The sequence below is a fragment of the Panonychus citri genome, unplaced genomic scaffold (genome assembly GCF_014898815.1).
Source record: "Panonychus citri isolate SS breed McGregor unplaced genomic scaffold, ASM1489881v1 Contig00138, whole genome shotgun sequence".
Lineage (NCBI taxonomy): Eukaryota > Metazoa > Arthropoda > Arachnida > Trombidiformes > Tetranychidae > Panonychus > Panonychus citri.
The window spans coordinates 2463561-2478077 of NW_026515543.1; the positions used below are offsets into that span (position 1 = coordinate 2463561).

The 14517-nt window shown below is 32.8% G+C and overlaps 3 protein-coding genes across 12 annotated transcripts; 1 reads left to right on the plus strand and 2 right to left on the minus strand.

The window, feature by feature from the left end:
- Positions 1–68: 68 nt before the first annotated feature.
- Positions 69–988, plus strand: LOC128393075 (cytochrome c oxidase assembly protein COX20, mitochondrial-like). The gene is made up of 3 exons (XM_053353196.1): positions 69–283; positions 363–468; positions 610–988. Exons 1-3 carry the CDS (start codon positions 248–250, stop codon positions 804–806), a joined length of 339 nt encoding a protein of 112 aa, XP_053209171.1. The 5' UTR covers positions 69–247; the 3' UTR covers positions 807–988.
- A 106-nt stretch (positions 989–1094) lies between these two features.
- On the minus strand, positions 1095–5331 carry LOC128393063 (leishmanolysin-like peptidase). The gene is made up of 11 exons (XM_053353176.1): positions 4711–5331; positions 4229–4366; positions 3983–4065; positions 3720–3840; positions 3438–3619; positions 2932–3250; positions 2703–2810; positions 2506–2582; positions 1890–2430; positions 1656–1808; positions 1095–1588 (listed from the first exon to the last, which is right to left on the minus strand). The coding sequence occupies exons 1-11, from the start codon at positions 4825–4827 to the stop codon at positions 1430–1432; spliced, it is 1998 nt and encodes a 665-aa protein (XP_053209151.1). The 5' UTR covers positions 4828–5331; the 3' UTR covers positions 1095–1429.
- Positions 5332–5730: 399 nt separating this feature from the next.
- Positions 5731–9003, minus strand: LOC128393066 (dual oxidase maturation factor 1-like). 10 transcript variants are annotated; one of them, XM_053353187.1, is made up of 9 exons: positions 8385–9003; positions 7493–7628; positions 7262–7368; positions 7166–7189; positions 6964–7099; positions 6636–6868; positions 6312–6428; positions 6167–6240; positions 5731–6083 (listed from the first exon to the last, which is right to left on the minus strand). In XM_053353187.1, exons 2-9 carry the CDS (start codon positions 7546–7548, stop codon positions 5817–5819), a joined length of 1014 nt encoding a protein of 337 aa, XP_053209162.1. In that variant the 5' UTR covers positions 7549–7628; positions 8385–9003; the 3' UTR covers positions 5731–5816. The 10 variants fall into 10 exon arrangements, with proteins under 10 accessions (XP_053209162.1, XP_053209161.1, XP_053209157.1 ...); XM_053353186.1 differs by adding an exon at positions 7877–7986 and having other exon boundaries at positions 7166–7368; positions 8385–9000; XM_053353182.1 differs by having other exon boundaries at positions 7166–7420; positions 7493–7550; positions 7612–7628; positions 8385–8999.
- Positions 9004–14517: the final 5514 nt, after the last annotated feature.

Sequence of the window (14517 nt, forward strand, 5' to 3'; positions counted from 1 at the left end):
ACAATTTCAATGATTAACAAGTAATTAATAATAACTAATTATTATCTTGAGGTTTTCATCTTGTTCCTTTGGTTACTGTTACTAAGGCAACAAGAGTAACTATTTTTGGTGAAAGTGTTTCAATATTTTGATTTAATTATTTATTGTGATTTGTGTTTGTGTTTGTTTTTGTTACAATTTAATTAGCATATATAAATGATTTAATTAGATTTCTTATTAAGTATTTGTGTTATAATTAAAGTGCAAAATGTCAGATGAAATTGATGATGATTTAGAGGAAAAGGTAAGGTTGTTTTTCTTTGTTGTTATTTTCTATTCTCTTTTTTAATTTGGTTTCTTCTTTCTAATTGTTTACAATTTAGGTTGGTTTTTGGAAACGATTTGCTGGTCAACCGTGTGTTAGACAAACGTATTTATATTCATTTACTGGTGGATTAATTGTTGGCTCTCTCAATTTCATGTTCACCAGTAAGTCCAATCAATATTTGTAATATTTAATTTGGAAAACAATTTTCATTCTCATTGAAATTCAGCTTTGTTTTCTCAATTGTTAACTATTTCAATTGATGACAATTTGACTTTAATTTTTTGATTTCTTTTCTGTTTCAGGTAATGTTAATCTCTCACAAATACGAGGTATTAGTACATTTGCTGGAACAATGGGAATCTATTGGGTCTTTTGTCGTTACAATTATTTCAAAGAGCAGAAAGAACTCAAGAAAATATCAGAGACGATCGCTGAAAGAGCTTTAACTCTCGGTGTTAATCCGAATGATCCAATTATCCCTGAAGAATTCAAAAGATGATTTATCGTAGTTCAATGGCTCGCTAATGATTAGAAATTTTTCTCATCAAAAGAAATGATTAATAACAGTACAATCTAAAGTTCTAAAGGATTAACAAAATGACTCCGATTTAGTCGATCACACAATTGATGGATCTTCCAAAAGTAAAGGTTATCATCAATAAAATCAATTGTCAGAAATGATCAGTTATTTGAGGCACTGATTTAGTTATATATTATATATATATAGAGTTTAAATCATTTGTCATACATGAAAAGAGGTTTTTGTTGTAAAACAGAAAAGGATTGATTGGAATTACAAAATGATTTAGTTGTACACAATACAATTGTTTTCTTTGTATAATACAATTAATTTTGGTAGCGGATAAAAAGAGTGTCCAAAGATCAGAGTGTAAACTTGTTTTCTAAATTGTAATTGAAGTAAATGATGATAATTGTATATCAGAACAATAAGCTTTAAACACTAAACTTATCCACTTGAAGGTCATGTGTCAGATTATTGTGTTGATAGTAAAATATTTCCAAGCAATCAAATGAAACGAAAAAAAAGAAGAAAAATTTCAATTGGATTAAGGATAATTGTTGGAATAGGAAAAAAAAAGTTGATAAATCAATAGGTTAATATTAACTCCAATATGAATACAAATAGTATAATATAATCAGATGTACTAGAATCACAGTTTGATTTGCTTGATTTAATTGAGATCCACATTGCAAGTAATCAATTTTATTGTCATTATCTGATATTAATTTGGTTTTGATGAAATCTCTACAAATTGTATTCTGAAATAGAGCAATGAAAATTAAACGATTTAGTTAGTTTATTTCTCAATTCAATTCAATTACTTACAGGACATAATTCATCGCATGGTGGACAAATTATAATTCCCATATGAAGCCAACCATTGACCAGTCTTTGAATTTTAATTTCTTGGTCTTTATAGTCACAAACATAAGTTAAATTTGCTATTTCCAAGTGTATTTTACCATTGAAACATTCGTACTAAGATTTGATCGAGGAAAAGAAAAGAGAATACAATTAGTAACACTGAATCGAATAATTTTACAGGTAATTTCGACTTACCTGATAACAACCGGAACCCCAATGTTGCCATTGGCGACTTTGTGAGCAGGCACGTTCTTCCCATTTCTCTTTATGATTAAAACACCTCGAATTTGGTCCATAAAATTCAAGAGCGAAATTTTTATCGACTGGTGGACTGTTCTCGATAAATTGACACTGAGAACCTCGGACGACAACATCCTTTGATTTCCATGTAAACTCTTGAATATATGGACAGTAATCAGCTAAACTAACCGAGCCACCATACTTGGCGAGTAAAGTTTTATTTGATCCAACTCCTTTAATGGAATCAAAATTTTGATACAACACAGGTAAATAATCATCGTATCTTATTAAATTGCACAAAGCCACAGCATCTCGAGCATCGGTACACTCAGTTTCCAATGGTTCCTCTTTGACCTTCTCACAAAATGGATGAATACTTTTGCCTTCACGACGTTTCTTATCAATCCATTCCTTGCAACTTTTCATTGCAAAATCACAACCAAGATTTTTACCCCATTCTAATGGTTGAGCCAGCGAGTAATTAGGTTTATACCATCTAAAGAGAAAGTGTAAAATTGAGGACAATTAACCAACTATATTAATCGATTATATCAAGGAAAATTAATCTTACCCGGTGTCTTCCATGAAAGCTAAAGTAATACGAGAGTAAACTGGACTTTGAGTATGAGTTCCAGTCATGGCTTCATTCTGATGGTAAAAGAATTGAAATAATTATAGTGATTAGAAAAATAAACAATCGGATAAATCACATTAACAATAAAGAATTAAATAATTTCGATATAATCAGGAAGTATTATAATATCTAACCTCAAAAACCCGTTTCTCCCAATGAGTCAAAATGGTTCCATCTTCGCCTTGATCTTCAAGCTCAGCACCTTCCAATTCAGAACAATTGAAGTGTTTTCTAACTTCCTCCTGGTACAAACAATAGACAATACAAACAAAAAGAGAGATACAATTAATAATAGGTCATAAATATGAAGGGCAATTAATTGATTTTCACTACATTTAAATTGGGCAAAACTTTTAAACTAACCACAACTCTCGGTGTGACAACCATATGAGTTTCTTTATGCAAATAACCTGCACTGACCAACCATCGGTTTCGTTTAACTTTACGAACCACTTTTTCACTCCACTCGGGTACACTGAGCTCTTTGTTTACCCCATGTCGTCCATTTTTACCCTTTGGTGTCAATGGGATACCATCTTTGTCACGGAAATATGCATAAAGAGAAATGGAGAAACCAAGAGCATGAAGAATCTCATGTTTAACGGTTGACAGAAGAGTATCCAAATCTTGAGGTTTAGTTGAAATGGACCGAGGACAAAGATTGGCATGTCCAGCTATTGGTCTGTAAAGGTCAACAAGTAACATTCAATGTTAGAAGAAGAGAAAAAAAAATCAAAATATTATTCTCAAGTAAATAATATAAGGGAACAATTGATGGAGGTAAAAAAAGGTGTGAAAATTAACTGAATGGTTGGTTAGTGAAAATAATAACAATAACAATAGTTTCTTTGCTCTCTTGTCTTAATTACCTTTCAGTTTGAGATTCTTGTTGGCAATGAGCAGCATAAGCAACGGTTGCTCCTTTTTGACATCGATCTGTTTGCATGGCTGATATGTAGAAGACAAAATCTGCATCTTTGACGCCAGCATCTTTTGAGCGTTTACCAGTATCATGACAGTTCTCAAAAGCTTTGTTACAGATCCTACAAATCTAGAGAATGTAAGAAGATGGAAAGAGAAAATTAGAGCAAATTAATTGGAAATAATAATGATCTATAAGAATAGAGAGACTAATTAGACATGATTCGTACATCTAAATGCTCCTCTGGAACTACAACTTCACCACAGGTCGTCTTTGGTTCACATTTTTCTATACAATGTTGATGTTTTGGATTCTTTGGAGGAAATAGGACTTCATGATTGGGACACTTCCTGTTCAATGATCAATCAATAATAAGAGATAAACAGAGAAAAGGAAATCATTTGAAGGTTTTATATATAAATGTCGTTTTCAAATGTCAATTTGATTGTCATCTAGACGATTAATTTCAATTGAATTAATTTTGATATCAACCTGCTGATTATAATTGGACTTCCTAATGGAGTGACTTGTAAAGCTTTTTGCCAATAATCCAAGGCTTGTGGTAAAATAGTATTCTAAATGAGAGAAGATGAGGAAGACAAAAAGAAGAGAAGAAAAAAAAATTAATTAAACAAAACAATCAAATCAACATTAACATTATAATTACATCAACAAACAAATTCAATTAAGAACGAGTTTGTTAATTGTAATAGTTTGGACGACAAATTTTCCACCTACATTGATTATATTAAATTTATCTTTTGGTAAATCAAATACAGATGAATCATAGTGAACCTTAATTCGTAAATTACTGTTACCATTAATTGCTCGCTGTTTTCGATGTGAATGTTCAGAATGAAGATGAACAAACCCAACCTAAAGTGAATGGAAAAGGCAAAAGAAAAAGAAAAGAAAATAATCAAATTTAATTATCGTGTAAATTATTCGTGCCTATTGATTAAACATTTGGTATGGTTGATTAAAGTTCTATCAACCGAATGAAAGAAATAATAAAAAAAGTGAAAATAAGCACAAGTAATTAAATTTAAAGTTAAACAATCTAATACAAGGTTGACAGCTCGAGGTAAACAGAATGTGAAAAAAAGGGATTGCTATTAATTGGTTGGTAGTTAAAGAGTTAATTGGTTGAGGGTTTAAGTGGTTAGAAATATTGATTAGCTTTTTTTTTGTCGCAACTAATGAAAACACTAATTACAAACCTCTTCTATTTTTGGTGGTATATGGTTGCATATATGTCCAGTGACAATGGAAAATTGAGATTGCCCAATGGTCAGAAAAATAATTAACACTATTAAAATATTAGAGTCATGATTCATTTTAAAATATAAAATGCAATTTGTTTGTTCACAATTGAAAAACACCAGAGAAAATGATTGAAGAGAAACATAAGAGAATAAAAAAAAATATATATAAATCACTAGAGAATAGAGAAAGGAAACAAGTGATTAAACACCACAGCCAACCAACCAACCAATAGACAATTAATTTGAGATGATATTTAATAATTGTAACATGGATGATGAAGATAATAAATCATGAATCAATCAATTTCCAGATGTAAACACAATCACAATCACATAGGGAAACAAAAATGAAGACAACAAAAAAGTGAAAATGTTTAACAGATGAGAAGACAAATTTTGTTGATTGTTTCTTTTATCTTTTAGGTAAAAAGATGAACTTGATGTTGATTAACACAAATTAACTAATCAACTGATTGATGGAAATAAATATTCATTCAGCAAAAGACAATCAGTTAATCTTGTTCATTGAAACTGTTCAGTTAATTGTCAGATTTTAGTCTCAACCTTTTTTTAGAAAAAAAATTTTTTCCAAAAAAGTGGCTCCATCTTTCGGTTATCCGATTAGTAGTAGAAGTGATCGTTTTATAAGTAATCATACCATGGTCAGAGCTTAGATAATTGTTCCGATAATTAAATGATTAAGTTTCTTGTTTATAAAATTTATTTGTAATTCTCCAATAATTATCGGAACAATGCAGTTAACATCTAATCATTTGATTTTATTGTGTAGTCTATTAATCTTAAATTATCTTTCAATTTAATCAAGTCTTGTGAAAAACACTCATTCTGGAACTGTCAAGGTGTCAAAGGTCCTAAGCCAACCTTTTTCATTAGAAAATACTCTCGAAAACCTTGTACATCCATTTAGCAAAATAATACGATAATTGTTTCAGAAAACGTGGAAAAGTTTGTGGGTAAGTTGAAAGTTTAGTTTATATTGTATTTTAAATATAACTCTCCAAATAAAATTTATTTAGACTTGAAACGATAATTGATATCAACTATTGAGTTGATAATGAAAATTTTTCGACCCCTCGAGATCCATCAGGTATCACACCGACTACTCGAGGTTGAATAGGTACAGTAATCGTTTTGGGTACAACATAATGAGGCTCGGTGATCTTTTGGATACTTTTCGATTGATTATCAACTGCAACGGGTCGATCGATACTCTTATTTCCTCCATCACGAAGAGTCAATCGATTTAGCCGAGAAAGTCTATCAGAGGTGACCTTTTTCCGTAAGGCAACATAATTCGAATCGCCATTCTAGTTGCAATTAAAAAAAAACAATTAATCTAAAGATCCTTGATCACTTTTGATTATATTACAATTGTAAAATAAAGACATACCTTCATTTTCAATGTGCTGTCCGTCGATATGCTTGACCCATCACTTTGTAGTCGTTTTTTATCTTCATCTATTTCTGGAATTGAAAATATGAAAATCATCATACAATTGAATAATATTATTCGATTTCAGATCAACTTTCCCTACCTCGAAAGTAATCTTGATAGTTTTGAATTATATCGATGCCGAAAAATTGAGCCGTTAGATCAGGATATTTAATGTCAATAATGTAAACAAAACTCCCCAATAGCAAGCAAAATAATCCTAATTGTTGATGAAAAAAAAGTCCATTATATACAGATAATTGCAATATTATTTATCGATAAACATCAAATGATTATCGAAATTCAATTTTTTCATATATTAAAAATAATATATACTTTTTTAGTTTAGCAGTGTAACGAGATTTAACTCAGTTGATTATCTCAATCTGCTAACTGACCCTAATGATTTTTAAATAATAATAATTACCATTGGTTAGATTTATCCAATAAGCCCATGAAAAGTCAGGGTGTAAGAACTGCACTCTACCACCACTCGGTGATTGAAATGGAATCTCCAATGGAACTGGATTATTATGTAAAGCCCAAATCATATTGGTTGTAATTAGAGATAATCCAGTAAGCATCATCATTAAGGAACCATATTCAATAACGATACAGAAAAGGCAACTTGATAATAACCAACAGCCAAGAGAAAACCTACTTATTATTGATGGATTGATTAAAAAACTTTCCATAACAATCTCTTTCTCAAATCAATTTGATTGACCAACTGACCATAAAAAGTGTGACAATACCATGAAGCCTGTTGATAGAAGTGTGTAAACCTAAACTCTTCCCCATCTATTGTGAAATAATCAAGTACCCAAAGAAATGGAATCGGAAGTCCATTGGAAGCTGATAATCGATATTGGTACTTGAGATGACCAATCTCTAAGATTAGGATAAGAAAATATTGTCAACCCAAATCAAAACCATTTAATAGTTGCACTTATTTACCTTCTGAAAGTTTTGGTTTATCAGCTGATGATGAAACCCAATTCCATTGAAATTGTTCATTATAATCAAAATTAATCATGTCCAGAGGGGTTCTACCTGTTGATTTGGATACATCCAAGTCTTTCAGGGTTATATTGAATCCGAAAAGGCCAATATGTAGACCAACTTCGGCAACGATTTTCATTGGTGATGAAAACCTCAACCTAACCAGGGTATTGATTGAATCAGATTCCCAATAAGGTGAATGATAACATACTACAGACATGATAGATAATATAACAAGAATTTATAGTAATTCCTTTTGAAAATCAGATAAAAGTTACTCACCGATAATTATTAATGGAACGGTAAGAAAAACGGTAATTCGGCATATGTAAAACCATCTCTAAAATAGGAAAAGTACATATTTATTTAATCGTTGGTGGTGTAAATGATCAGCTAATTACCTCTCTTCCTGGATAACCTGGTGAAATGATTAGAAAAATTAACCAAAGACAAAAATATACAATCAAAATCTTAGTTAAAAAATAGTCGATGTTTGGAAAAGTTAATCTATTTGAGTAACTTGTTGGATAACCTTCATCACGAAATAAAGTTAAGAAACTTTTATTTCCAATTGAATCAAATGACTCCATGTTATTATTAACTAACTATTGAACAATTTAATCTTAATTTACAATGATGTAAAACATTATTGAATTAATTATTTACCTGCAAATTAGCTTTCACATTCAAACGGAAATGTAAATTATCACCAACGAAAAAAGTTTTCCGATATTAATTTCAACCCAATTAACGGAAATGTAAAATTTTCTCATTTTCTGTTGTTAATCACGGAAACGGAAATATGAATTCACTCAGATAATTTCTGCATTAAATTGATTATATCTTCAACATTTAATTCAATTTTTGTCTCATTGAAAACAATCTAATCAGAAATAAAATTTACCGGTAAAAGGCAACTCTAGCTACCTATGTGTCTACAAGATACCGCTGCTAGTTACGTGATTTGGTTTTTTATTGTAATTTGAAAAGTAATTAAATTTAAAGTTAAACAATCTAATACAAGGTTGACAGCTCGAGGTAAACAGAATGTGAAAAAAAGGGATTGCTATTAATTGGTTGGTAGTTAAAGAGTTAATTGGTTGAGGGTTTAAGTGGTTAGAAATATTGATTAGCTTTTTTTTTGTTGCAACTAATGAAAACACTAATTACAAACCTCTTCTATTTTTGGTGGTATATGGTTGCATATATGTCCAGTGACAATGGAAAATTGAGATTGCCCAATGGTCAGAAAAATAATTAACACTATTAAAATATTAGAGTCATGATTCATTTTAAAATATAAAATGCAATTTGTTTGTTCACAATTGAAAAACACCAGAGAAAATGATTGAAGAGAAACATAAGAGAATAAAAAAATATATATAAATCACTAGAGAATAGAGAGGAAACAAGTGATTAAACACCATAACCAACCAACCAATAGACAATTAATTTGAGATGATATTTAATAATTGTAACATGGATGATGAAGATAATAAATCATGAATCAATCAATTTCCAGATGTAAACACAATCACAATCACATAGGGAAACAAAAATGAAGACAACAAAAAAGTGAAAATGTTTAACAGATGAGAAGACAAATTTTGTTGATTGTTTCTTTTATCTTTTAGGTAAAAAGATGAACTTGATGTTGATTAACACAAATTAACTAATCAACTGATTGATGGAAATAAATATTCATTCAGCAAAAGACAATCAGTTAATCTTGTTCATTGAAACTGTTCAGTTAATTGTCAGATTTTAGTCTCAACCTTTTTTTAGAAAAAAAATTTTTTCCAAAAAAGTGGCTCCATCTTTCGGTTATCCGATTAGTAGTAGAACTGATCATCTGTTGTTATCGTTGAGAAATTTTTAAGGTTCCAAAAACTCAAAATTAACCCTGAAAATTTACAAATATATTGAAAATCTAGTGAAAATTGAATATATCTTACGACGAGCAACATTTTGATATCAAAAAAATGTCCAACAACCAAACAGTAAGTATTACATGACTCGATATACTTGACACGCTTTCAACGACCACGTTTTCTGAGATAAGATCCACTAAGACAAACATTCTCAACTAAAATAATTTCTATTTTTACAAAATTTCCCACAGAATTTTATATTCCCGTGTTTCCCTACTCCATCAGTGGAGCTTAAACAACAATATGATCGGCTCAAGATCCAGATAGACAACCTATTTGAAAATGGCCAATTTAGTGCTCAGAGACTAACGGTGTATCTGAACACAGGATCTATGGAAGAGATTGAATTAAACACGAAATTGCTTTTACAACTGATTGAGAAACCCGTAGACGAGGAAGGCAAATCAATTAATAAAAAACAAGTAGACTGGTTGAAGAAAATTGCTACTGCATTCAAGAAATCGTTAACCATTCGTCAATCCAAGTTCTCCAACAGAACCGCTACCGCCGAATCCGCTATCGCGCCTGTTGAAGAGGAGGAAGACGAAGTTCAACCGCAAATTGAAACAATCAACCAGAAAAAAAGAAAAGAAGCTGATAATAATGATGATGAAATACGAAACAAGATGATACACGTGGAACGGGAAAACACGGCAAAAGCACAAAATCTGATCCACGAAACATTTGAAATACCCAGTAACTGGTGGAAATGGTCGGCAAATGCCCGAATCTTTAAACTTAAAGTCGTGGGTCAGAAAGAAGAGCGCTCAGTTAACCGTCTCACGGATATAATTTCGTCGATGGAAGTTGACTATCAGTTCAAGATTACGGCATGGCGAGCATTTACTCTAATAATGGTAAATCGAGAGAATGAGAGATCTGATCTCTTTCGAAAACTTAAAGAAGCAAACATTGAAGCTTCAATTGTGCCATGGAAACGACCTCAAGTCAAGGTCAATTTCCTACGACCACCAATAAACCAGAGTTGGGAACACCACATTAATAGAATTATGAACATCAATGGATTTCGCGACCCAAAGCAATTTAAATTGGTTCATTACTATGAGATGGGACTTAATAGCGACAAGTGGGGAGCTATTCTTGAAGTCTCGCCGGCCATAAGATCCCTAATAGAAACGAAACTACATGGTAAACTATCTTCAGGAACTAACTATCACAACGTGGTTGACAACTTTCCAATAATGGCTTGTAAATTATGCCATCGTATTGGTCATACGAAGAAAAATTGTCGCAACCAACTAAAATGCATCAAATGCTCCAAGCAACACCTGCCTTCAGTATGCCCAGAGAAAGATTTCCTATGTCCCACATGTGGGAAAAAAGGTCACCAGGCATATAGCAAGGAGTGCAAAATGTACTGTGCTGAACTACAACTCGTCATGTCGGATTATGACTACTCATATAATTACATCATGATGTAAAATAGGTTAACCCAATCTGGCTTCACCTGACCATGAACAACAAAACAAAATCAAAGATAAACAGCTAACCCAATCTGGCTTCACTGCCTAAGATGTAAACCTTAAGATTGAAAATTCCAATAAACAATAAAACGATTATGCTTCAAATCAAAGAATCCCAAACTTTATTATTCACTAAGAGAAGGGTTAGAATTAGGTAAACAATTGTATTCAGACAACTGATAGAAGAGGAGAGAACCTTCCGTATACCTCAAGAACAGCTCAGGTAAAGGCTCATAGAAGTTACCATTATTAACCTCTTGGTACCCTTGGTTAGTCTTAATATTAACACAAGTATGCCAGTCATCATTGACATACCAATCTTCACGATTTCTAAATCTAAATCCAAGCGAATTACCACTCAGATCTTGGTAGGTCATGAAAACACTACTGAAAGCTAGTCGAGTATACAGTCGCTTCTCTCCCTTGAAATCAATTAACATCTGCTCCTCCGGTTCCAAAACGAAATCATTATCTTCCATAATTGACCCTCTGAGACTGATAGCCAGAAATTCAGGAAGTCGATCAATATCAAATGACTCTATCATTTTATAGCCACTACCACAAACGGCTCCGTCGACAATGTTGTTACATGTTACCTTTATACAATCTCGCCAATACTGTGCCTTGGTTAATATATCAGAAATAGAGACTGGGCTAAGAGCACGACAAGATTCATTAGGTAATTCCAATAAAGGAAAACTATAATGAAAATCAAAACGATGATTAGGACAATGTTTGCAGACAAACTTTCCATGAACGGAATAGGTGAACTTAGGTCGCAAAGAAGGAAAATCATTGGAGAGTTTTCGAATGAGATCAAAATAAACCAAACTCTCCATCCCACCGGGAGTCTCATAATCTCGGCTACAAAATTCACTCAGATGTCGTAAAAGAACCATTTGATGATCGTCAAGATCGAGATCGAATAAAGGTTTACGCTTAACAGGAGTGGTCAATCGACGATCAGGATAAAGTTTCTTTTCGAGATGAGGCGGAAAATTATGTATTTGAAACTCTTCCCGAGTTGAAGCCTTGATAACATCACGCAAAAAATTAAAAAGCACAACAGTCCACAAATACTTCGGCTCATTACGATCAATCATGTTTTCTGGTTTCCGGGGATTTGGGACCTTTCCAGTTCCAATTCTACTTGCGGCTTCTAGATAGCACCTAAATAGACTGGTAACAAACAGATGCGAATGGAACAACGGCAACAGAGCGGAATTCAAAAAGCAATGCCCACGCCAATTCGGTAGGGCCATCAAAACGCGAGGCTATGGGGAAAGAGAAGAAAATGAAACGCTAGTCCAATCCGATTTCACGTCATTAACTTACCATTAATATTTGAGGATCCTTATCGACTAAAGAAGACATGAGATTATGGCAACACATATCGTAAGCTTTCCGGAAACGCTGATGAACACCGAATCCAGTAAACAATACATCATAAGAAGAAATTTGCACCTTCACGATAAAATATTGAACATCGTTGAATGAATAAGAAGTATAAATACGATAATTAAACTTAATCGCATCTTTATGAACGGTAAGAAAGTCCTTAAGAAAGATAAAATTAGCACCAGTGAAGAATTCTTGATTTACATACTTGAGATAAAGATTATGTTTGATGTAACCACTGAAATTACGATAACAAAATTCGGAAGGTATTACATCAGCCATCTCAAAAAAGATTGATTTAAATATAGAGCCAGGGAAATGGGATAGCAACTACCTGGTTACGGATTAAAAAAGAGGGAAGTGATTCACAGTTAAAAAGAAAGTGAAATGAAAATGTGGATAAAACTTTCTCACGTTAATTCCAAGAGAAATGCAACACTAACACAACAATTAATTAGTGAAACAATTAACTCACCGGACTCAATCTGTTCAATTTGTGAGCCAAATTTAAAAGTTTTATCTTTAAATGTTGATAACCACTGTGTATTCGGGAATCAGTCCATGGGGCTAATAATCTCTAATATTGATCGAGGTGAGATAATCGAGGTAAAAACGGACGAGCTATTGGTAGTTAGAATACCGTGAAAACAACTAATTGCAATTGTAATCTACATTCGTCCATGGATCCAAAAATCGAGAGACGAAGTAATAATAACAATTCGTAGCATCAGCTCAACATACAATAACTTCACAATTGCCGTAATGGGTGATTTAAACACATCTGATCAATATTGGCAGAGAACGAACCAAGTCCATGACCACAGATACGGAAGAAACCGATCATTCTACGACCCATTAATTGATCTACTGAAAGAGATTAACTTGAGACCGATAAGTGAAACATTTGAAACAACATTCAATTCAACATCATGGGTAATTGACATGATATTTACCAACACGCAAACAAATGAAGCAACTACAATCAGTGTTGAATCGGACCACCAAATGATAACGGCCAAAGCCAAATTACGACCAAAATCGTCGACTGCAAGACCGATTCAAACAAAAAAGAAAATTTTCGGCTCATGGCGACTCAAGGAGAGACCAAAAGATGATTATCCAAGAGAAGGTAAATGGTCCAAAGATCATACACTGGTGGAAATGACGAAGAAAATAATACATTTTCCAGATAATCATGCGAAATGGGGACTAATGAAGAAAAGGAAAAACAAATTAAGGAGATTAACAAAGCTGAAACGAAGTATTTTGAAGGATAAAGCAGAGAACTGGGAAACGAACCTGAGACAAATAAATAAAGAAATCAATAGGAAAATTGGCGAATTCAATATAATAAAACTCTTCAAGAAAGTTAGGGAATCCAAAAAGATCTGGACCCTGGTAAATAAACACATTAGAGTTCGAAAAGTCCCAATAAACTGGTCAGATCAACGCACAATTGATAGCAAAGCATCATGGTTAAGTGGTTTCACAAAAAACAAACCATCATATGTAGATGAACCAGCCTACTTACAGGGTAAGCTAGAAACATATGAGAGAAACATGATAATGAAAATGAAAGCGACGAGCTCCAGTTTAGCAGCTGATAACTTCGACAAAAATTCTTGGAATAAATTCAAGAAGATCAATATGGATCGAATAATATGGCTGATTGAAAGATTCTTTGAAATTTCACATGTTCCCAACGTATTGACGACAGTCGGTTGTGGCTTTGTTCCAAAAGCAGGAGGCAAACTAAGAATGGTCCGCACCCCATGTTACCTATTAAAAATCATCGACAAAATCATAGCAAATAGACTTCTGATATCGCCCCCTCTTTTCTACTACCAGGGACACAATTTGGTTTCCTAAGGAAGAAAAGTAGAGAAGATTTTTACTTGACAGTGACAACACATAAAGATTTTAGAGATTCAATAATTTTAAAAATCGACGTGAAAACCGCATTTGATGATGTTAGCCTAACCCAAATCCGGTGTCGGCTGGTAAATGCGGTGGGCGAAGCGACAGTTAAAATTATCGAGTCAATAAACAAGAACAGTTGGCTTACGATCTATGACAATGGCCAAAAACTATACAAGAAGAATGAATCTGAAGTGTCACAGGGACTAGCGATCGGTCCGTTACTATTTATACTGGCTCTGGACCATTGCATTAGGAAATGGTGGACAATGGGAATAAAAGTATTCGCATATGCGGATGACATGTTGGTAATGTTACCACCAAACTCCAAGAGATCCATCCAAAATGTGATGAATGAAATTGAAAAAATACTGATGGAAATAAACCTGAAGATAAACAGGGAGAAAACTGAAGTAATATTCCCAACTGATAAGAAAGAACATGAATTAGTAGGATTCACGATGGTGAGAAAAAAACCAAATATGAAACAGTTTAATGGGTTAATAATGAAAACCTACGAAGAGAAAGTTATCCCGAAACTCTCAGTAAACTGGCCATCGATTAAATACCTACCGGA